A 26,097-nucleotide genomic window follows, 5' to 3' on the forward strand; every position below is an offset into this window, starting at 1 on the left:
GAGGGTACTGATATGGCTGATGTTGTTGTGGCTACGCTTTCAGGATACCCTAAGTTTGATGCTTTCAAACTTAAGGGTACTATTCAGGGGCAGCGTGTTGTATGTCTAGTTGATACTGGTGCTAGACACAACTGCATCAATGAAGAGTTGATTGACAGGTATGGTATCACCCCAGAGGAGTTTTTTGGTTTTGGAGTGAAGGTAGTAGATGGAGCTATCTTAGGTTGCACTAAGAGAGTGCCACAGTTACGGATACAGATGAAGGACTACACCCTGTTTGATGACTTCCATGTCTTACGGTTGGAGGACTATGATGTAGTTCTGGGTTCATAGTGGCTGCAGGGTATTGGCAGGTACATTATTGATCATAGTAAGATGCAGCTTGAGTTCATGAAGGGTGGTAAGAAGACCATTCTGAGGGCATGTTCGGATGGAGGTCCTAAGGTGGTTTCTTCTCATAGAATGGAAACTATTTTCAGACACCAGGATATTATTTGGGCTACTCAATGCTTTGTATCATCTAGGAAGTCACCAGTGAAGGATGAGAGGACTTTTCACATTGATATTCAGACTATCTTAGATGAGCATGGAGTGGTGTTTGGAGACATTCCATCTGGTGTACCCCCTGATAGAGGTTTTGAGCATGTCATCAAGCTTGAGGATGCTAAACCAGTTATGACCACACCTTATAGGCATCCCAAGGCTTATAAGGATGAGATTGAGAAGAACATCAGGGAACTTTTGGATATGGGGTTTATTAGACCCAGTTCTAGTCCATTTGCTTCTTCAGTCGTTCTTGTGAAGAAGAAAGATGGCACTCTGAGAATGTGCATTGACTACCATGCATTGAACAAGAAGACCATTAAAAACAGATACCCCATTCCTTGTATTACAGAGTTGTTAGATGAGTTACATGGGGCAGTGTACTTCTCAAAGATAGATCTTCGTTCAAGGTACCATCAGATTAAGGTGAGAGTCAGACATTCAGAAGACTGCTTTCAGATGCCACTATGGTCATTACGAGTTCTTGGTGATGCCATTCGGCCTCACTAATGCTCCTGCCACTTTACAATCTTGTATGAACCATTTGTTCAACAGGCAACTATGTAAGTTTGTTTTGGTGTTCTTTGATGACATCTTGATTTACAGCAGATCTTGGGAAGAACACTTGTTACATCTTGAGGAGGTCTTGAGTATCATGGAATCACAATCACTGTATGCCAAATTGTCATAGTGTGATTTTGGGTTATCTGAAATCTTATATCTGGGTCATGTGATTGGTGTAGATGGGGTTAAGGTGCATCAAGAGAAGATACAAGCCATTGTTGATTGGCCACCACCCAATAATATATCTGAGTTACGTGGTTTCCTTGGCCTGTGTGCATACTACAGGAGATTTGTCAAAGGTTATTCACAACTTGCAGCACCATTGACAGATCTTACAAGGAAAGGGGCTTTTGGTTGGTCTCCGGAAGCACAGGTGGTATTTGACAGGCTTAAGCAGGTGATGAGTTTTTGTCCCGTTTTAGCATTACCTGATTTCACTCAGCCCTTTGTAGTGGAATGTGATGCTTCGAGTGAAGGTGTGGGAGCTATATTGATGCAGAATCATCACCCCATTGTTTATGAGAGTAGGAAATTGAAACTCAATGAGAAACTTTATTCTACTTATGACAAGGAAATGCTTGCAATTATGCATGCATTGACTAAATTCTAACAATATCTAGTTGGCTGCAAATTTGTGGTGAGAACTGATCACAATAGTCTGAAATATTTCTTGGAGCAAAAAGATCTCAGTGAAAGGCAGCAAAAATGGGTTTCTAAGATCCAAGCATATGGTTTTGACATAGAATATGTCAAAGGGAAGAATAATGCTGCTGCTGATGCATTATCTAGGAGACCTTCATCTGCTGTCCTATGTTCCTTATGTGAAGTCTCAGCTGATTGGAAATCTTAGCTGTTGGTAGAGTATTCCAAGAATCAGTTTGCATGTGAGGTCATGGATGGGATTATTCAAGATGAGAGATATTCGGTTGTTGATGATATCATTTACTATAAAGAAAGGATTTATCTAGTACCTAAATCCACACTTAAAAATCAGATTATGCATGAATTTCATGATTCTCCAACAGCAGGACATCAGGGATATGGAAAAACTTACAGACAAATCAGGGAGAGATTCTCATGGAAAGGTCTTAAGAGTGATATTCTACAGCATGTGCGTGAGTGTCTTACTTGCCACCAAAATAAAATTGAAAACACATACCCTGCTGGTCTGCTGCAACCACTTCCCATCCCGGATCAAAAGTGGACTGGAATATCTATGGATTTCATTACTGTACTTCCCAAGGTCCAAGGGAAAGATTGCATTTATGTTGTGGTGGACAAATTGACTAAATATGCCCATTTCTTTCCCATAGCATCAGATTACACAGCATCACAGGTTGCTGATTTGTTTTTCAGAGAGATCTTCCGATTACATGGTCTTCCAAAGACCATTGTGAGTGACCGTGACAGTAGGTTCATGAGTGCCTTTTGGCGAGAGTTGTTCAAACTCGTTGGTATGGAATTGACTCCCAGTACTAGTTACCACCCTCAAACGGATGGCCAGATAGAGATTGTCAACAAATGGATAGAGGGGTATCTACGTAACTATGTTTCCGGACAGCAGCGTGCATGGGTTCGTTGTTTGTATTTGGGGGAGTTCTGCTATAATACTACATACCACATGTCCATTGAGATGACTCCATTTCATGCACTATATGGTTATGATGCCATGACGTTCACTGACTTAGCTTTGGCTGATAATAGAGTGCCTTTGTCTCAGGATTGGTTACAGGAGAATCAGGATATATTAAAATCTCTCAAGAACAATATTCAGCAAGCTCAAAATCAGCAGAAGATGTATGCTGACAAGCATCGGGTTGAGAGATCTTTAGAGATTGGGGATATGGTCTTTTTACGACTTCAACCTTATAGGCAAAGCTCGGTTAAGGTTAAGGGAGCTGAGAAGCTGAAGCCCAAGTTTTATGGGCCTTATAGAGTGCTAAGGAGAATGGGTGAGGTAGCATATGAGATAGAGCTTCCTCCTGAGAGTAAGATTCACAATGTCTTTCATGTATCATGCCTCAAAAAGGCAATTGGTCAGGGTATTGTCGCATCTCCAGTACTGCCACCATTGGATGATGAAGGCAAATTGGTTATGATTCCTGTTGAGATTTTGGAACAGCGAGAGAGGCATTTGAGGAACAGGGTGATCAAGGAATATTTGGTTAGTTGGAAAGATTTACCCATTGTGGATGCTACGTGGGAAGGAGAAGAGATTCTTAAGCATCTAGCCCTGTATTTGCTTGTGGGCAAGCAAATCCGAGAAGGGGAGACTGTCACGTCCCCATCTTTTTGATGCAATTCCCACTTTGCATTTGTTGAATAAAGACACTTACAAATTTCTAAGTGTCAAAAGTTAATAAGGGAAAAAGTAACTTTTATAAAGTTACTTTATAGGCCTAAGTTTATTTTTTTAATAAAGGTTTATGTTTTAATAAACTGGCCCCTTTAATGTCAACACCACCCCTTTCCTCAAATCACTTAAATGACATGGCATGGTGGGACCCTTCTCTTACTTTAAAAGCCTTTAAGCCTTTCAGCTACTTAGACCCAAAAGATGCCAAGGAAGATGCTTTTTTAGTTGGATATTCCATTTAGGGTTATGCCACTCCTTGGAAAAGGTTATTAGACTTTTTGGAGGAGGGAATTGGCATTATGTTATTATTTTATTTTCTGATTTTCTCACCTCTGCATTAGCAACAGAAATTGCAGGTGTTTGGAGGACGTAAACCCTCAGATCTGCATTGGTAGTGGAGGTGTACCCACTAATTTGCCCACATGGGACAAGGATGTGCCTTGTCTAGACCCAATGCGGTCAATTTAGCAACAAAATCAGCCCAGCAATCACCATTAGGTATGATATATCAGTTCTGAGCAGTTTGTCTTGAAATTGCAGCAAGTGTGGGTTTCATAATTGCAGCCGTACCATTCCAGGCAGTGTCGTACCATTCTAGAAGGTTGTGCATCAATTTAAAATTAAATGGAGGGTTCTAACTCCATTTCTTGTGCTTGATCTCATTGTTGGGATTAGAAAGGGTGGTGTGGAAGAAATCACAGTCAACTGACTAGATTTGTGATCAGGGTGAGCAAAACAGTGGGAAAAGAAGGTCAAAATTGTATAATTTTGCCTGGCAAAGGTTAGATTTCCAGCTGGTAATTGGGTTCTTGCCCAATTTGTTATTGGTAATTCATCTTATGGCAGAATAAGTAGATTGGATCCACTGATCTGCTCCTACACCATCCTTCTCACCTTGTATCCATTTTCTGGATAGCAAATCAGCCTCAAACCCTAGCACTGGATCCTTGGTATATTTTCTGCTTGTACATGTGAATGTTATTTCACTTCTAGATGATTGTAATCTGCTGTCATATAAAAAATCAGAAGCTGATCTCTTGATTACATTTCATTTTTATGTTGTTTCTTGTCATATGTTGCAAACCCCATCACCAAACAACAACACAAAAGAAACAAACTCTTCTGCATCTTCTGTCTAGTCTCTAAGAACACCAAAAAGGCTCCAAAATATAGTTTATTAAATTAAAATTTAAACAGGACAGCAAAAGACCTATTTAGGGATCTTTTATTTGGTATATTCATTTGTTGGTTTGAAGGCGAGTTTACAGCAAACACGTGATTCCTCCAAGCCACGTTTTGGTTGATTCAAATGCAATGAATCTCTTCTCTCCTAAGTCGTTTTTGCTTCCTTCACCTAGGCGTGGGGTTTGGATAGAGATTCGACCTATTTTCTTGCATCTTTAAACACGTTTTTTATGTTATTCTCCAAATCCGAGTTTCGAAAAACGTCGCAAGGGTTTTGGAATCTTTTTTTATTTAAGGGATTGTCTTCTTCATTCAAAGATTGTTTCATCTTTTGGAGAGGCATTTCGGATTGAAGCAAGGTATGTTTTCTTTTCTTCTTGTTCCATTTTCTTGTCTTTTTGTTTTTCCATTCTAGTTGTAAATTTGTATATATGTTGGTTTTGCCCTAAAATCGGTTTTTGTGAGAGAGATTTTCCCCTTTGCAAAGCAATTTGTGAATTGCATTGTTCTTCCCCATTTTCCCTTTTTACTTGTATCCGGGAATTTAAATCCCGATTACAAGTTGGATGAAAATAATTGATCTTCCCTTATGGTTATAAGACTTTAACCATCTTTTGTTGAAATTCCAAGTTGCAAAGATGAAAAACACCCATTCTTCCAAAATCGGGTTTTTAGAACCGGATTGCATGTTGAAAGTTCTTCCCATTTTCTCGAAAATGACATTCCCAAAATCTTCCCATTTTTATCCATACCCATTGCCTATATCCGTACTATCCATTCACATCATTTCCCACATGTCCAAAACTCATTTTTCACTCATTTCGGCTTTTTCCGTTTTACAAGTATACTTGCATTCGGGTTTTAAAAATCCGATTGCATGTTCGTTCTTCCCCACTTGTATACTTGTAAAACATTCCCCAAGATCCGAAATTGATCAAAGTCAAGTTTCTAGCATTCCCATTTATTTCCCATCTTTCTCTCACAAAGTTGTTAAGTGCAAGGGTTGGAGTTCTTCCCATTTGAAGAAGGAAAAATGTTAGTTGCAATTGATTATGATGTTGCCTTAACACTTTTAAGTCTTCATCACAGTATACCAGGTTGTCCTTCAATGTCAAATTTACCATCATCTCCCATTCCAAAGAAGATGAAGTATAAATATGACAAGTATCGGAATGAAGTTTCACCTTCACAAGTTTCTTCCCCTTTGGATCACATCAAAGATACGGAGATAGGGCATGTGGACATGTCAGAATTCACTAAGAGGGTGGAGGATCCCCAGGATAGTAATATGCAGCAGTTGTGTTGGTTGAAAATTTTGTACACTTGGGGAAATATACAAAATTGTGGTTTCAACCATAGCGTGTGAGTAAAACTCTCCTAATTAAGGGAAGGCTCCCCCTATCTAACTACAACTTTGAAAATAAAATAGGATGATGGGACAACGATCTTCCTTCTTCTTTCAAGAAAGACAATATCCTTTTTCTCTTCACAGAAAAGCGATAGCGATTTGATATTAAACAGCAGTAACAACTTTTGAAATTAAATGAGAGAAAGGAAATGAAGTTTCCTGAAAGCTCAAAGACTTCCGTCACTTCCTTCAGGACGGGACAGCAATATCAAGCTCAAAGACTTGATTATGTGAAGTCCTATCTACCATTTTCTATACTAACTCTATCAAGAACAAATTATAACAGCTCGAAGACTGGAATATCTTATTCTTTTCTACTTAAAACAATGGGAAGTAGTATAAGCTCAAAGACTCACAGCTATTTCTCACAAAATCTGTTTCTAAACTCTCTTAAGAATAAGTGCAAGCACAAAGACTTACAAGTCCTCTCAAAAGAGTATTTATTCTAATCTATATTAACCTCAAATACTTGCAGCACAAAGACTGCAAATCAAACGCGATTAAGCTCTTTAAGAAACACTTGCAAGAAAGATAATATAAAACACAAACTCAAGAATGTAGCACAAAGACTCAAAGCTTGAGCAATTTCCTTCTATTCCTTTCAATTCTTGAATTCACACATGAAAGCTCAAAGACTTCTTTGTTGTAAATTTGGCAGAGTTTTTTGCTTGCTTTCCAAAAGATAACTATTACAGTAGACCCCTCAAGTATTTATAGAAGAGGAGCCTTGAGAAAAATGTGGGAGGATCCTAACTAACTTGAGAGATTCTCTCAACCACCAAGACTTATTCAATAACTAACTAAGACTTATTCCAACTGTAGTCCTAACTGAAAACAACTTGTAGTTGCCTTAATGTAATTACAAAAGTGCAAGTAATGAGTTAACTTGCATTTTACAAAAAGGTTTTTACATGTAACTTGTCAAAAGAAAAACTACAAATAAACGATTGCAAATCTGGAAAAATACAACTAAGTGCTGAAAAACACTTAAGTTGCAGCACGTGAAGAGACGAATCCTTCAAACTTTTGGATGATCATTTGTAGTTCATCACGATCCGCTTCATGGGTGTTCTTGGCAACAACCATGGTCTTCACAATGGTATCATGGCATCGGAGGAGCGTAGAGTTGTTTTTCTCCAAGATGGACTGAATTTCATGCAAAAAGATTTGGTGTTTCATCAATATTTGAATTGAAGCAGCTAAGAATTGATCGCTCCTCCATTCATTATGAATCCTTATCTGCAAATCTGCAAGAACTTCTTCTTCTGGTATTAGCTCTCCATCCTAAATTATTATGTTGCAAGAGGCCTTTTCACAATGAGAGACAATATCTTGGAAAACTTCACCCCGTAATCTCATTGCATCACCAATCTCTTCAATGAGGGATTTAAGAAGGGCCTTATTTTCTAGAAGCTCTTCAAATGACCCTGGAAGAGATGATGGCATGCCCCTGTAGAACACTCAACTGTTGTTGGGGCATGGTACACCAGATTGTCAAACTATCTTCAACACTTTCCAAATTCTTTTTGAAAGTATCGGAAGTCTTATCCAGTTTCTCTTCAATGGTTTCCAACTTAGACATCATCTGAAAAATGTCTTTCATCACTTGTGCACATAGATCATCAAGTTGATCAACCCAAGAATCCAATGCTTGTACCTTCTAAGCAGCCCTTTCAACTCCACGAATTGATTCTTGGGAACCGGAAGAACTTGTGGGATTACTCTCTTCAGCAGCAAGTTTTGTAATTTTATGAACAACTATCATAAGTTGTCGGTTTTCCTCTTCTAGCTTGTCTTTCTTTGCTAGAAGTTCATCACACCGTTGTACCAGTGAAGCTACAGAAAACTGAGCATCATGTTTAATCACCTCATGCGTTTGCTTACCCAATCCTATCCTTGTAACTTTGTAATCAACAGCTGACATTTCTTCAAGTGACTTATCTGCAATGGGTTCGACAATTTCAGCTACCTTCATCTTGTTGATGTCAACAGTTACTCTGGAGATAGTCTTGGCCTTTTTAGCAACCTTGGGTCTAGATTGTTTAAGTTGCTGATAATCAAAGGCATCAGGCAAGATTTCTTGCTTCTTTCTTTTTGGAGTGAAAGAACTAAGCCATGGAGGTAAAGCCATCAACTCTCCTTCAGTAGCAGTTATAGGCAAAGAAGAAGCCGTTTTTGTTTGAATAACCATGGTCATCCTAGGAGGAGTATCTGTTTGGATGGCGGCCAAGGTTTGCTCAGTAACCAATGGACATGAAGATTGCCTCATAAATTCTTCAAAGCCAGAAGTGGAGGTATCAATCTCTAACAGCTGGATACAAGCAGGAGTATCCTCAGGATCTTCCAGCACATTCTCTTGTTGATGATCAGAACGCGGCTCGTATGCTGAAATAGGGATGGCAATCTAAGGAGACTCTTCCACCATTAAGTCAGGAGGAGAAAGGGGCGTCTCAATGGAAACTGAGGAAGGGATCTCATGAGGCGAATCTAAAGCTGGAGACTTAGAAGCATCATTAGATTGCTGCCCTTCTTCTGGATTATCAAGATCAATCACCTAAACATGAAAACGTGACTTTTCCTTCCCACTAACTGTCGCCTCCTCAAGAGGAAGCACTACTGCCCGACTAACTCGCAATTTGATCCTTGTGCCCGAAGATGATGCACCTTCCTTATTGTCGACCTGAATCTCAGACTTACGTCCAAGAGGCCCAGTAGAATCATCTTCCTTTCCAATAAGAAAAATCTGACAATGCGTGCATGCTTTGTGTTTGAAATTATCCATGTGTATGCTTCGTGTAATGTCCCTACTAGTTAGAGATCACTGTCCTGCAAAACATATTGTTAGAACACAACAAAATATATACATAACTAATCTAATTTGCAATTAAAATTCAATTACTTAATTAACACTAATCTCAATTCTTAAAAAGGATACGAGTGCAGCACTGGGACACGTCCTTAGGCGGTTGTGAAGCTCGCCTTCTTGGAACCCATCTTGGTTCCAAGACATACCAAGAAATCGAAGGTTAATTCGATTCCTGTCTTGGATGTAATTTCTAACACCCCAACCATCTAGGAAATCGAAGGCTAATTTGATTCCTGTCTTGGATATAATTTCTTACACCCAAGCCATACCAAGGAGGACCATCATATATGATCAACTCCTTGCCTTGGATGATGCACCTCATCATCCAAGTCTACCAGAGAGGACCGGCCAGATCCGTCTCTTCTTGGATGAACTTTGTCAACCAAGCCATAACATATATGCATATAGATATTCAGTATATACTGCCTACCAGGGCTTATCATAATCCCTCCATTAGGCTAAGGGAGTTTCCTCCCTATAGCCTCCATCATAAGGTCACATTATTCATATTACATTGTATAATTCATTATCATTTTTCATTTCATAATTCACGTCTACATTTACATACTTTTTAATCCTCTTTATTGATCCTAGATATACATAAATATTATGCATGGATACCTATATAAGTAAACATTCAGTAATATATATATTCGTAAATTAACCTATATTCAGAAGTATTCTTCAATTCATTATCGCTCTTTAAATTCATAAGTTAAACCTACAATTATATTTTTCTTCATTCTCATTATGAATCCTACATACATATGAATTTACTACATACATACAACATTATAATCATTTATACTTTTATAATATACAACATCATAATTATAATTCTGCAGAATGATATTGGAAACAGATTTACCAAAGAAATACTATTATATCTATTTGTGTGTTTGTGGTACACACTTCCACACACAAATCCATACCTGTAGCATGCAGCAGTACCTCCCTTCTTTTCCTTTACCGTCCTCTCTCCCCGCAGCAGTAACAAATCCTTTTTTCCCTATATTCCCCCCCACTATCTTCTCTTAAATCTGCACTTTGATCCTCTAAAACAAACTCCTTGTAACTGATATATCTGCTCTGATTTATGCACACCACATACTCCTGAGAACCCTTTACTTTCTGAATTATAATCTCCGCCCTCTTTCCTTATGCTACTCCTTTTTTTTCCTGTTTCCTATCATATTGAACTCTTTTTATATCTTCTCATTTAAAGGAATGTGTCTCTTTCCAAGAGACATGTCTTCATGAGTCATGGCTTTTATCATTAGCAAATCATATCTCCTTAATTTATTTGTTTTACTAAACGTACGTTTTGACAAGTCAATTGTTTTTCTTTACCAATCATTATACGATTTGTTATACGATTTTATTGTATTTGTTATACGTGTTTGTTATACGATTTAATAATCAGAGAACACATTCGATCATATTCACTGCCAGATACACAGCCCAATTCAAACTGCTCGTTATTTGATCGCTGCATATAAAATACGTTTCAATAAAGTCTATGTGGGAATAAACTCACCATTCTTCATCTTTTAACTTATGATAAAATCGCTCTTTCAAAACAGAAATGATGTGCCTTTTAACCACTAAACTTGCTTCTCTTGTTAACACCTTCATTAATATCTTCATTAACTTCTTTAACTTTTTAATGAAGTCGTTGTTGTTTGCTTGATTTACTAATCACTCCACTTACAGAATCGCTGCTCTTTATCATGCTAATAAATAAACGAACATTGTCTATGGCTGCACTTAATTATTGAGCTTAGTAATCGTTGTTCATTAATGATCGTTTTCTTGTAAATTGCTTGTCTTGTAGAATGTAGGTGCTGCTTTTTATTATTATTTTTTCTTCTTTTGTATTTTAATTGTATTATTATTTATTATTGAATATATAAATTATGTTGATAATATATAATATTCAAGTCATGTTCATAAATAATATTTAATTAATGAATTTTAAAGAATCATTCATTGGTAATTATTATATTAATTAATAATAATAATTTCTTCATTTAGGGTCTCTCTCTTTCTCTCCGTATATATATAACGATCCAAGAGGGGACATGACAGTCAGTCTGAACAAGTAAATAAAAACTTAACTTCAATTACTATATTCATTGTTCAATATGTTGGTGAATATAAGTGAAATAAAAATCTTTTGAATTCCTTAGAAGATAGCACCGTTCTTGTGTAGTTGTTGAATTTGGCGAAACAAAAATTGGTTTAAATTCCACTTTTGCAATTTCTGTCTTTAGAGTTCATAGGATTAGCTTAAAATTAGAATTATCTTCCTAAACCCTCACCCTTTTTTCCTTTTTTTCCAAGTCTTAATAAAAGTAGGATTGCAAAAAGCTTTTTGCAAAATCATTCCAAAAGAGAAAGTTACAAGTTTTGGGAATCAACAGAATCCTTAGATTGATTAATTCCTCAAACAATTATATAAGTCCCCCTTGAGATTACCTGCAAATCACAATGAAACAAATAAGACTATCCGTACGCATTTGGGAGCTTTAGAGTCGTCTTTGTGATCACACGATTTAGCTGTTTACAAGAAGATTTTGATCAAGAGAGAATAGGATATCTTTGGATATTTTATTTTGTGTTGAGCGTGCATGAAAACCACACCAACACTACCCTATAGAAGATGTGACATAATGTGTAGGTCATTTGACCATGAATGCATAAAAGGCTAACTCCTCTTTAGAACGCTCTGCGACATGAACCTACTGAGACCCTCCCTGGTTAGACTTCTGATAGGCCAACTTCTTTTTGCAAAACTTCTGAATATGACCAAGCTTACCACAATCCTTCCAACATGATGTTGGGTAATGAAGACATACCTCCCGCTATCCATAGACATGGAAACCGAGATTAGCTTCTCAAAAAACTTCACAGTTATGAAAAACGACGATTTTGCCAAAAATCGTCAAAAGCAACACCTACAATTTGTTAAAAAAACCATAACAAACCTTTAGCAGGAGAACACCGTTCACCCTAGTAACCCTAGGTGCAACTCAAAACAAGCTGCAAGAAACCACAATTTTGTGGAGAAATCGTCAAATCCTTGATGCAATGCTGAAATCACACACAATTTTGTGAAAAAATTGGTAAAAACCTTCATTTTCTTAAAAAAATGGTAAAAACCTTCGTTTTTGTGAAAAAATATAAAAACCTTTGTTTTGTGGAAAAACGGTAAAAACCCAATAAACAACAACACCCTTCATGATTCTTTGTGGAAAAAAATCAGAAAACCCTACAACAGAGAAAGAAGTCACAATTTTTCAAAAAACAAAATTATGCAAAACACCAAAAAACACAAAAATTCTCGCACTGCAGCCAAAGCCCTTTGTTATGCAGTAAAACAATAAAACACATCACACAAAAAACAGGTCGCAACCACAGCAAACAAAACAACCGATATTTCAATATTTACAAAAGGAGATAAAAGCTCCTTAGATAGAGAGCATAGGTGATGTTTCTATAAAAATAATAATCAAAAACAAAAGACAGAAAGGAAACTTCCTAAGACTTAGATATAAAATGAAGTTTCCAAATACTAACTAAATGACTAAGATAACCATTATATCAATATTACAATATTATTTTAATAAGATTGAATGCTCTGTATAACAATTTTTAGTTTTTTTGTGTGAGATTTCATTTCAAGTTGTTTCAAGCTGATTTCTATGAGTAGTCAATAACACTAATGACATTTTCCCCCATGTATGTTGGTAATATTCAGAAGGCAAGGATATACATGTAATACACATAATCCTCAAAGCATTTGTTAATAGGGGGAGTAACAGCTGATTCCACTCTATGCATTGTGTTAGTACAAAATAATCTCCTTACAAATGAAGCCACACATATGTGCATAACTCACCCCAGTAAATGAAATGGAGACCTCATCCCAAATGCCTGTATTTCTATCCCTGCAAACCAAAGCCACAATAAGACAAATTTAGGAAAATTAAAAACCAAACAGAAAATCAGATAATTTTTTTGAAAGGGTTAAATATCATATAGGCTTGTTTGATCTTTTTTACACAAAATGCTTAATGTTCGCACCCTGAAGCATACAATGCTGCAAATGCTTTCAGAACTAAAACCAGAAAAGAACTTTTCTGGTTCTGAACAATAAGTTTAGATTACCTTATAGGGGCCATCCAATCCCAGCCCTGAACATATTGCGTTGCCACATCTTTACCAATCTGTAAACAAACAAAAAAAATCAACCAAATATCTTTTCAATTATTGGAAGCAACGGCCAAATAATGAAACAACACTAGCCTGTAGCAGAAACAACTTGTATATTTAGATAAAAAACCAAGAAGTGTTTACGTTGCAGAGCTTGAAAGGAAAGTATGAGACATTGAAGATGGGAGATGATGAGAACATACATTCATACATGGCTAAGGTGAATGAACGTGTCCTTGGTATCAGGTGTGCTGGGCGTATTGGTAAGAACCAAGGGCTCTTACTCATTTCATATTTTATTTGAACATTAAAGCAAATAACATGACCATATCCTACAGACCTGTGTCTATGCAGCATTATATTTATCAAGTCTTATTTGAACATTAAAGCAAATAACATGACCATATCCTCTTTGAAGTTCCACAAGGAGGATTTCATGCACCAAACTGGTGTATTGCTAGACAGATATCTAAAACTAACTTTGCCATACCTTTTTATATCGAAACTTCAAGCATAAAATGTATAAATGGTGAGAAGCACTGTAACTCTTTGGCAAAGATAATGTGTTTTTCAAAATACTAGCTAGACAAAAGTACAATGTAAATATAAAGTTGCATGAAGAACACTAAGATATAAGATTTGTAGACAAGTTACTCTCCTCCTATGGGAAACATGCAGATCCTGCTCAAAAAGAGGAGACAGTAGAATCCTCCACCATGGCTGCATGAAAAGTTGATTGTATCTGAGGAAAGGAACAACCTTGAAATGCAGGTGGACTGTGTAGTAAAATTCCAGTTTGATATGTGTACTGATTAATGTTAAATATATGTATGACAACAGTCATACTACTTACCTGTCACCCTTGCATGGGTTTTTGCACACGTGTATTGTTATTAGTATAGTTGTATGCTTTTCTCACTGGAATGGGCCCCCATAATAGATCCTCAATATTATAAATAAGAAAAGAAAAAAAAGTCATAGTACCAAAGTTGCAAAACTCTGCACCTCGGAGATAAACTCGCGAGTATTCACAAGCCCTAGACGAGCGCAAGTCACTCGTGCATATACTCGGCGCTGAGTTACTGCAAAAATAGTGGCAAGTTTAACACGAATAAATCACCGACAATCGCCAAAAAGTGGGGAAAAAATCGGCACAAAAAACAAGATTAAGTTTTAAGTTTAAAAAAAACCTAAAAGTGTCTTTTTTTTCAGTGCCAAGATGCAACGAAGGTAAAAAAGACAACGCGACCAGGGCAGAAAATACCGCACGCGACTAGGGCACAAATCACACAAAACATCTTGTTTTTTGGTTTATGCTATGTATTTAACTTAAACTTTGAATTATATATCATGGAAATCAATATATGTTCTACAAATTTGGTGTAAATGTGTGTTTTTGAATAATTTTTTTTTTTAAATGTATTTTCAAATGTTCGATAAAGTTGCCAAGTTTTACCCCTAGTTTTTGTGAGTCCCGAGTTTTTAAAAAAAATTGGGAGTCCGATTTTTTCAACCGAGTCATACTACTCAAATGAAGCATTCAAAAATAAAGGAAATTCTGTAAATAGCCACATTTATGTATGATAAATTATTTAAATTGCAGCTTGTGTATGAGGTAGCTCTTAATAACATGGTAAATGTTTTCTAACTATATTATAATTAAAAAGGTAACATAAATGTTACAATCTTGGGTAGTTTGGTTGATTACCAAGCAGAGGAATTTCATAGTTTTGTACTGCAAGTCAGCAAAGTGTTTCGAATTTTAACCATTCCAAGATAGAGGCAAATCAAATTCATGCATGGGAAGACACTTGACTTCTCATGAAGAAGCTAGCAGAGTTATAGAGACATGTTGGAAAGACAGAAGCGCAGGTTTTAAATGAACTTTTCAGGCCCTCCAGTTGCAGATGAAACAAGTAACTGAAAACCCTGTCTTGAAGAAAGTCTGTGTTTGAAATTCTATAAGACAGTCATTATGACTTTCATTGCAAAAGATTGGAAACTCTAGGGTGAGATTGCTCTTTGCAAAATTCATTATAGATGATGATTGAAGATCCATGTTCTTGTTGCATAAATTGATTTAAGTGTCTCTAACAGAAAATATGACAGACTAAAGAAAGGTCATTTTAGGGAGGTTATCGTTGAAGATTAGTGCATTTTGAGAACTTTTTAGAACCCTTTATTTCATTTATGTTTAGCCTTGTAAAATTTCAGCCACAAGTTCAATTATATGCACAAGACTTTCCTTTGTTAATGATTGGTTCATATTTTCTTCTGAAGGCAGTGAGGTAGAATAAAACGCAGAAATCGGTTTCTCAGAATACTATATTGATTTACAGAAGTCCATATTTTGTTTTTAATAAAAAATTTACAGGAGACGACCAAAAACTCTTATCACAACCAAGGATATGGAATGAATTATAACGTTTGAGAGGTACAATAGATTCAACTCTCGTGGATTGAAAGTTAAAATGCAGTTGCATCTTATAATAGGTCAAGGTCATTTTTTAGCCTGACAAAGCCAACATGCCAATTTGGCATATGAAATTCCTTGTAGGAGCAAAGAACTGTTTTGCACATCACACTATGGGTATTGTTCAAATTTTTACCCCTAGATTGCAATCTTATGACAAGCTCAATCCATCTGCTCCAGGAGCAAGGAAAACAGTGGATAAATTAGCAAGAATTGAAGGATGATAGAACCATGTCAATAATTCATCTAGGTATAGTAGATATATAATTGCATTCGTGAAGGCACCACAAGCATGGTCACCTTGAAGGCATACATGATCTTCACTTTCACAAAAGCTTAACTACACACAAAGAGAGGTTGAGTCTTTTGAAGTCATAGATGGGCTCCACAAGAAGATAACAAATTTCAGAGAAAATATACTTTGTCTAGCTGGAAAGTGCATCATTTGGGTTGGCAATGGCATGGGCACCAGTACAGGTTCCAGGTAGGGCAAAGTCATTTAAGATGTCAGCGGTGGTGTTGTCAATGTTGATTCCAAGGCCAATGTTAAACTTGAGAATAGTGTAGCAAAGGATGTTAATGTTATGAATCTCTTTCATCCCTGTGAAGATCACTAAGCCAAAATCGAAGGCCCAGAAGTTGATTTGTAAAACATCAGTTATTGTTAGTCAATTACTTCTCTATTTTAAGTGATACTTTTATAAAAGACTAATTCATTTTCCAAAAGTTGAAAAATCATTGGCAAACCAACAATGTTTCTTCAAAAACATCTTTAGCTGTCACTTCTTAGTAACCAATACCAGTCTTCAGACAATATACAAAGAAATATTTTTAAAACAATGTCTACTAATTTCCATTACATCTTTGTCCTGTGAACCTCTTGGCCATTAGGTTAGACCACAGAGATTAAGGAATCTGTCTGGGTGTGTCTATTAATCATGGGTTACCTGTACAAAAACATGTCATCGATAATAAGTACATTGTTACTACCTTGCAATAATTACAGAATGTATCATTCCTTAGTCACATTCATGGGAATCATGACCAAACTAGTGAAGTACAGTTAACACTTCGGAATACACATTGAAATATAGATCCTATAGCCCACAGAATTAACAATTAGTGTGCACCATAAAGACACAATTCACAAGTTCAGAAAGAAATCCAGTAGTAGGAAGCATACATCATGATCTCCACCTTGGCCTCCTTCGATTGGAATACATCCCGGATGATCAGGTGGATAAACAAGAACCGCAAGAAAGTTGTCTCCATCACTATGAAGAATATCTGTAACATCTAATGTGTGCCTCCGGAACATACCCTTTGGCAATACATTCTTGTGTCCATTTAAGTAGACCTCCGCAGAGTAATTAATGCCTCTGAAATTCAGCCATGCATGTGCATTTCCAGACTGTTAAGAAGAAAAGATAACAAATTAGATAGAAAATTTCACCATATATCTGAGCCTTTCGATTTTCCATATTGTAAAAACAATTCACCTTCAACACCAAGCAAAAACTAAAATTTCTTCATCTATAAATAAAATTGAAATTGGTACCCATGCAAAATTGACAAAGACTAAATGTTGGAGAATTCTTCTATTGTAATATATGAAGGGCAATGATACCAGGCATCTGCTCTTTTATAAGTGATTGCACTTTTATGAGTCACATCAATCTATTCTGGTCATTCATGGACATCAATATGATTTCTCTCCTTTTTTTCTGTATAGGTAAAAGATGTATCAAAAATTAAAAAATTTCCAAAGTATTTAGAGAATGGTACTGTCACAACATACTATTTTGTTTGAAGGTAAGGCAATAAAGTTGATAATTTCAAGAATTGCCTTTTAGAGAGAATGACATTTATAGGATTTCAAGGTTAAGGAACAGAATGAATATGGACTACATTATGTAATGAGTTGCCATGCTCCAGACTTTCCACATGCAGAGGAACAACAAGATTGAATACAAATTTCAAACAGTTAGAATCAAGCAATTTATTAACCCAATAGAAATTGAGACAGATAATTTCAATGGCCAAGCTCTTTGTCATTGACTACACTATCACTCTGCTGGATCTGATGAACCTAAGCAGAGGCTGGAAAATTGAATGCAAAGGAAGGAAGGGAACTGGAACTAACCAAGTACAGACCTCAAAAAGGATATTGATGCCAGCTGATGATGATATAACCTCATATGAATGAGAGGAAAATAAGAAAAGTAAAAAAAAGAAGAAAATATCTACCATAACCTTTGTGAATTTGTGCATTACACAATCTTTATTAACAGTTAAATATATGTAAAAAGGTAACAATAAGCATTGTCTGGAGAAGGAAAAGAAGATAAATATATGTAAATCGATAAGCATAAGCAACTTCTGGATAAGGCAAAGCACATTCTAAGTGCCTGAGAACTGGGAAAGCAAAGAAACCTCTCTTGGTCTGTGTCATTAAAAACTCAAAAGAGCTCAAGTGAACTTAGTCTAATTTCCATGAAAATATTAAAATGAAGCAGATAATTAAAAGGCCAAAGAGTGCCAGTAATTTCACAAGCTCTCTAGTCTAATTCTTGATTGATGAACCATACTCTTTTTGCATGAACTTCTTCCACTATTTTTCTGCTTGTGCTTCTTCAATGAACTAGGTTCATCACATGGAAATTCAAAATGATAGTGAGCAAAGTAGAATTTTCCAATAACATTACAGCTGAAAAACCCTTGTTGCTGTATAAAAGCAAAGACCAGCATCAAAACAATAAAGTTCTGAAAGAAAAATTTAGTGCAAAATCAAGGAATGAAAACTTATACCACAAGGAAGAAAGAATTGAGAGTTTTTTGACATAAGTTAGCATAATTATACATGGTGAAATGATAAAGAAATGGTTGTTTTGATCTAATCTCCTTGAATGCAGCACACTCACATCAGCAGAAATCATCATGACTCAAGTATATAATGTCAATCAATTCAATATATTTGTGTCATGCTCTTGCCATGAGATCTTTGTTTTTCCAAAACAGATCGCAGCCTTAATAAATCAAACATAGGCGATGGAATAAATGATAAGAGTTATTCCATGTGAGGGGCCGACCAAGGCAAAGGAAATGAAAAATAAGGCAGTGATTTCCTAGAATAAAAGATATTTAATTAAAATATAATTAAGCTTCAAGCCAGCAATTAAGAGGAAAAGTTGTGACTCATTCGAAGGGCAGTGTGACTTCTCCCTCATATTGGAAGATATAAAAGGGAGAAGAGTTCATTTGAAATGGGGATATCAAGGCAGGAAGGATTAATGAAAGGTGCATATCAATGGTGGAAGGATGAATCTGGAAAATAATTTATTATTCTCAAAAGGCAGCAATCAAGGGTGGTGACTCAATTCTTGTGAAAGGTGGTGACTCTTTCACGGTTTCACCAATAAAATATAAAAGAGAGATCATTCCAAGGATTCAATCATCAGTCTATCAAATCAGCATTCATTCAATCATCATTCACCAATATATCAAACCAGCATTCATTACATCATCAATCATCAATCATCTAATCAACAATCAATTAATCATCACTCACCAATACCTTGAATAATCAAATCAAAGGAATTCATTCAGTCAATCAATCAATAATTCAACAACAATCCATCAATCAATCAATTATACAAGTCTCAATCATTCAAATATCAATTATTCAAGAATTAATCCATTCCAATCTCATTTAAGCATCCACTTGTCAATCCTTCAAGAAATGACAATAAAGAGTGTTGAGACATGGACCAACTAGGACTCGAACCTAGGACCTTCCATATGCTGTTGGAGTGCTCTACCACTGAGCTACTGGCCCCTCTTGGACCAGTCCATCGTCGGTCCGGGTGTGGCTTATTTCCAACACCAACACCCCCCCTTAAGCCACACCTCTCGTGTGCTTGGGGCTCCTAGCCTGGACCTGGCTCTGATACCATGTTGAGACATGGACCAACTAGGACTCGAACCTAGGACCTTCCATATGCTGCTGGAGTGCTCTACCACTGAGCTACTGGCCCCTCTTGGACCAGTCCATCATCGGTCCGGGTGTGGCTTATTTCCAACACCAACAAAGAGAAATCAAACAATCAGCAATAATCTAGCGAATTCCTTGACAAATCAGTTTTGAATTTGTGGAAGTGTCTTGCAAATAGGAAGGGCGAAATCCCCTCCAAGTTCATGAGATATGAAAGGATGGCCCCCCATTCATGCTCTTATCAAGTTGAACAGAAGTTTGAAAGAACTGCCAGCCTTGCATGCTCTTGGGTGTTGAGACATGGACCAGCTAGGACTCGAACCTAGGACCTTCCATATGCTGCTGGAGTGCTCTACCACTGAGCTACTGGCCCCTCTTGGACCAGTCCATCATTGATCCGGGTGTGGCTTATTTCCAACACCAACACCCCCCTTAAGCCACACCTCTCGTGTGCTTGGGGCTCCTAGCCTGGACCTGGCTCTGATACCATGTTGAGACATGGACTAGCAAGGACTCGAACCTAGGACCTTCCATATGCTGCTGGAGTGCTCTACCACTGAGCTACTGGCCCTTCTTGGACCAGTCCATCGTCGGTCCGGGTGTGGCTTATTTCCAACACCAACACCCCCCCTTAAGCCACACCTCTCATGTGCTTGGGGCTCCTAGCCTAGACCTGGCTCTGATACCATGTTGAGACATGGACAAGCTAGGACTCAAACCTAGGACCTTCCATATGCTGCTGGAGTGCTCTACCACTGAGCTACTGGCCCCTCTTGGACCAGTCCATCATCGGTCCGGGTGTGGCTTATTTCCAACACCAACATTGGGCTTGATCAAGGAGGACAGCATGCCTCCAAGGTGAACTGAGAGATGGAAGGACATCCCACCTTCCATACTCTTAGCAAGTCAAGGATGAGAAGCCTTGATAATTGCCATTTGCAAGCATTTTCAAGGAATTCATGATGTGATTGGCTGTGAGGAATATGCTATAATTTATTGATCTGAGTATTATTGATCTTTGACAAGACAGCCCGAAGGAGAATTATTGCAAGAAAATCAAGATAAGTTCTATCTTCTGAATCATTCATCGAATTATAAGTTGAATATTATAATAAAAAATCATTTTTGATAAAATTATATTTATAAATATATTGCAATCCTCATCTTAAGTTAGAATTGTTGTTTTAGGGCAAAAATTAGGAATATCCCAAAAAAGGGACATTACAATTTGTTAGTACTGAGGCATCCCATTAAGTTCTAAAATGATTTTTGTCTCTCAACCTTAACCAGTTCTGCAACATCCAATAAAGAACTAAAAAGGATTTGTGCACCACCCAGCTGGAAATTTAGCACTAGCAAGAATAATACATGCATGTGACTTCAGCAGCAATTTATCAAGTATTTGTGGGCAAAACCTCCATTTACAACATTCATCCTAAGACTTTATTCTCATTGACCAATGCTCACATTAAAGAACGGGAGTATCCATTGGAGAAATATGTGTGTGCAAATCTCCAAATCAATGCTGTCAGCAGTTTGTAAGGATGTTTAAAGTCTAACTATTTTATCAGTATTTACCAGATTATGCATTAATCTCATCTAATATGCTGAAAATCTGGTATGCGTTCCCTAAAAATTCTATGTCCAATGCTGATGCAAAGGCCGAACTTGAAATGCCCAGAAAAAATGTTGTGGGAAAGGAAGTCTCATAAACAGTCATATGAGTAGCAAACTGCATCCAATTCTAGGTTTGGGGTACCTCAACAGTAGAATGATGTAGCTGCAAGTGTGGCCATTGATAAACTTAGTCTCATTATGGTTTAGAAGTAAAAGAAACAAAATTGTTATCTTGAACTGAAACATAATTTTACTCCTTGATCTCAAATAGGAAGAGTATAACATATAATATTCTTGCACTGCATTTTATAATTTTAAACAGAAATTTGATCAAATTATCACACAAAAAAATGGGCAAGGAAAATGTAAAGCACAAAGTACTCAGATATAGGTTGAGTATTGTTATATGGTGTGTCCACTGAAATTTCAGTATTGTTATACCCATAGAAGCAAAAAATTTCTGGGGAAAAGATAAGTAAACTAAAAGTATAAGTTCTTTTAAAAATCGGAATTCAAACAGGAAAAATCAGATTAAAAAAAATGATAAAAAATTTTGAACCAGAGACAAAACTATTTGTTTTTTAAATTTAAAGTCATTTTCATAGCATAAAGTATATAGAGAAAATGAAATAGAGAATTTAGTACATAAATTGTCTAAAGACTAAAATAGAGATTTTAGCCCATGAATTGTCCAAATGAAAAGTTTGCCTAAAATAGTAGACTGCGGTGTAGCATGTAGGCTTTCCTAGTAAATGATTTTTTGGGAAATTTTGTGTAAAGTTGGTAAAGTTATTGCAAAGTTAACAATAAAACATTTCACTGAATGATCTGTGAGTAAATCTCTCCTCTTGTTGTATGATGTGAGTGGATGGTAAAATGCCACTAGTAAAACTGCATTCCAAATTATTATTAATATCAAAAGAATGTTTAAACACGCAGACTGCACTATCATAACAAACTCTGAAACCTTTACAAACTTAGTAAGAACTCAAAACAATTACAATAAACATGTTTGCATCCCAAAAGGATAAAAGAGAAAAACAATTATCACTGAGAAATTTTCAAATATTAAACTTAAAAATATATATCATCCAAATAAAAATCTAATCAATCGATAAAAGAGAAACCATTTCTCATAACAGGTTGGGCTCCAATTATGCATTTTAAAATATTTAAAATACAAAACTAAGTCACATTCAAAAAAAAATCTATTAAACCAAACCTTCAAATCTAGTCAAAAAACTGACTCATATAAAGTAGAAATAGAAGATAGACACAAAACACATTTTAGGAAAGATATAAATAATATAAAAAAAACCATACAAAATTACAATGACCTGGATTTTAATGTCACAAAGATTGCACATCTCGGTGCAATACTAGGTTACATATAAACATCATACTAATGTTTCGATGCAGCCAACGGTTGGAGAAGGTTGAATCTAGCTACTCTTTAAATATTTTATATATTGATTTTAAATGAGAAGGTTGAATATAGCTACTCTTTCAATATTTAATATTTCGATTTTAAATCTTAGGTTTGTGTTTTTGTAATTATTATTTTTTTCAAATAAAATACAAGATCTTCATATTCTATGTTTAAACCAAAGAAACGGGACTCGCCCGGACTCGCTTGAACTCGGCGAGTCCGAGTCCGAGTCATGCTCGACAAGTCCCTAGGACTCGGACTCGTCCGAGTCTGGCGAGGAAACTCACCAAACTTGCCGAGTTGGCGAGTTTGGCTCAAACTAGCCAAACTCGGCGAGTCCCAAGCCCCAGACTCGGCCGGCATCAAGCAAAATAAAAAACAAAAAATAAAATTAGTTTGCAAGGTTTTTTCAATTCCGTTTTTTTTTGTTAATTATCTCCTATCCCTAAAAGTGACCTTCATTTCATTCACTTGCAAAAAAAGGAGTAAAGTGAGTTCGGAAGAAAAACAAGGGTGCATAGAAGAAAAACCAGCAAGGAGGAAGCTCAAGTTTTCTTCAATTTGTCACATTGGAGCTACATTGGGTTTGGATTAGGTGCATAAAGAGTTGGATAAGAAGAGTTTCCAGCTCATTTCAAGCTTGTTGTAAGAGGTAAGATTGTTTTTTTTAAGATTATTTTGTTTCTTGTATGCAAATATTCCATTTTCTATTCATTTATTTTGAAAGTTTTACATTTTCTTTCAAAATCTTTTGTATGTTTGTATGCAGCATGTAGTATGTAGTTGTAGTGTTGTACTATGTAGGGTTTGTAAATTTCTTCTTTTTAGAAGTAGGGTTTGACAAACCCTACTTTAGTTTTTTTGAATGTATGTATTAATTTTATTTTGTATTTGTAATGTTTTATTGCACCAAACTTCACTTTATTATTTGCCTCAACTTCAAGTTTCACAAAACTATCCTAAAATGTCTGCTTCAGCTTCTAGACCCCCCATTAGAAAGGACCCTGCTTGGAAATATCATGAGGATTTTCCAAGGCAAGGAAAGGGGCAAACAAAATGTACATTTTGCAAAACAATATTCCATGCAGGTATATATAGACTGAAATACCATATTGCTGGTGTGCGTGGACATGATGTCGAACCATGCCTAAAAGTAGTCCTTGAGGCCGTACGTGAATGTTATGTAATGGTTCAGGAAATTGAAAGGAAAAAGAAAGAAAAGAAGGATCGAGCGGCCATTGGGAGAGAGGCAAATTTAGGAAGAGGGACACAGTTAGGTTGTGTTGGAGGCCTTCTTCCTTACCTTCATATCGTCCCACTCAGTTTGCTACTGCCGGTGCTTCCGCTTCTACTTCTATAAGTGGCAATGCCACTGCCACTTCTCATGCTCCTAGCACTAGTAGTGGTAGTCGGAGTGTTAGCATTGGACCTAGGATTCGTAAATCTAGGTTGGATTCCTTCTTTGTGCCTCGCACTACTCCTGGGTCCCAACCATTGCTTGAGGCCATGGGTTGGAACAAGGAGGTTCATGATGCTGCTAAAATGGCAGTTGGCAAGTTTTGGACCTACAGCAGTATTCCATTCTTTGTAGCCAGGTGAATGTTTTACTAACTTTTATGTTTGATTGTTTTAATTTTTATACTAAACTTATCTCATTGAATTTTTATAGTTAAATTATCTCATTGAGTTTCTTTGCGACAGGTCTCCTTATTGGCAAGAAATGGTTGATGCCCTTACCATATGCGGGGCGGGGTTCAAAGCCCCTACTGAGAGTGATTTGAGGGGACCCATTTTGTCTCAAATGGTGGATGATGTGAAGAAGGATTTAGCTGAACAACACCAGATATGGAGCACTAAAGGTTGCACCATCATAACTGATGGTTGGACAGATAGGAGAAACAGAACTCTCCTTAATTTTCTTGTTTCTTTCGTAGGTGATTGATTAATTTTAGTTTCATATAGTCTTTAATTTTTTATTTTTTATCTAATCATTTATTGAATGATCATTGACCTACCTTTATTTTTTTATTTCAGGGGGCACCGTTTTCATCAAGTCCATTGATGCCTCCACCCATTGCAAGAATGCCACCTACCTATCTGAGCAGATAGAGGTGATTGAAGATGTGGGTGAGGAGAACGTGGTACAGGTGGTGACCGACAATGCAGCAAATTATGTTGTTGCGGGTAAACTTTTGATTACAAACTAATTTTGTTTGCAAATTAATTACTATCTTGTAGTTTGTACCTCCATTAATTACAATTTAAAATGCAACAAATTATGTTGCTGCAGGTAGACTATTGATGGAGAGGCACCCATCTATAGTTTGGACTCCATGTGTTGTTCATTGCATTGACCTCATATTGGAAAAATCCCATAGGTCAAGAGATGTGTAGAAAGGGCAAGAAATGTCTGCAAATTTGTATATAATCATTCATGGGTGTTGGCTCTTATGAGACAATACACAGAGCAGAAGGAGTTGCATCGTCCAGGAATCACAAGATTTGCCACAAACTTCCTCACATTGCAGTCCATGCTTAGGTCTAAGTCTGCCTTGAGACGTATGATTGTTGGTGAGGAGTGGTCTTCCTCATCCTATGCTACCACCCCTGCAGGGAAAGATATGGCAGACTGCATTTTTGATGAGCAAGACTTTTGGGTCCCTTGTGATGAGATAGTGAAGGTAATTTTTTTATAAATTCTACAATTTAACTTCATGTTTTATAACTTATTATATGTATTCTCTTATTTGCTCATTTTTCTAAATTACACAATATTTTCAATTTTGCAGTTTGTGATAACTCAATGATGAACCACTAGTACCAAACCAGTACTGAGAGAGGGGGGGGGTGAATCAGTACAAACACAAATACAGTCCAAAACCGGTTTGACAGCAAATACTCAAACGACTGACAAACAGGAATACCTGTTCAACACAGACTACAACAGGTAAAGCCAAGAGTGTCTAAAACAAGCATTGACCGGTTGAACACTTAGCTTTTCATTTAACTCAAAACAATACTACCATTTCACCCTCATGCATGAACAGGTAAACTATCATCTAATCATCACAACAGTTAGTTCAGTATGCTTTATAGACAAGCATAAAACACAGAACCATCATATGCTCAACAGGTAATAACAAAGCATCACAAGATAAAAGCATCACACATGACACACATATTTTTCACGTGGAAACCCAACTGGGAAAAACCACGGTGGGGATGGATACCCACAAGCTGCTTTTGAACTCTTTTGAAGTCCGCTCTGTTAGGAGCCTTGTCCGATTAAAGACATTACAATAGGTTCTGCTAGGAACCGATCCTGTTAGGAATCACCCGGTTTAGGGATAGCAATAATACTCGGTTAAGGGTTAAACCCGGTTAAGGGATAGCAATAATACCCGGTTAAGGGTTAAACCCGGTTAGGGTTACCTTATTAGAGGATTTCTA

The 26,097-nt window shown here is 36.7% G+C and overlaps 1 protein-coding gene across 11 annotated transcripts in view; it reads right to left on the reverse strand.

Annotated features, from left to right (window-relative positions):
- Window positions 1-26,097, reverse strand: part of LOC131034223 (mannosylglycoprotein endo-beta-mannosidase) — a 155,920-nt gene that overhangs the window by 75,796 nt on the left and 54,027 nt on the right. For all 11 annotated transcript variants that reach the window (XM_057965629.2, XM_057965626.2, XM_057965619.2 and 8 more), the window contains 3 exons: window positions 16,794-17,021; window positions 13,093-13,151; window positions 12,824-12,872 (listed from right to left, as the gene is read on the reverse strand). In XM_057965629.2, coding sequence (XP_057821612.1) covers window positions 12,824-12,872; window positions 13,093-13,151; window positions 16,794-17,021 — 336 coding nt within the window. The remainder of the gene's footprint in view (window positions 1-12,823; window positions 12,873-13,092; window positions 13,152-16,793; window positions 17,022-26,097) is intronic.

The sequence above is a fragment of the Cryptomeria japonica genome, chromosome 3 (assembly GCF_030272615.1).
Source record: "Cryptomeria japonica chromosome 3, Sugi_1.0, whole genome shotgun sequence".
NCBI lineage: Eukaryota > Viridiplantae > Streptophyta > Pinopsida > Cupressales > Cupressaceae > Cryptomeria > Cryptomeria japonica.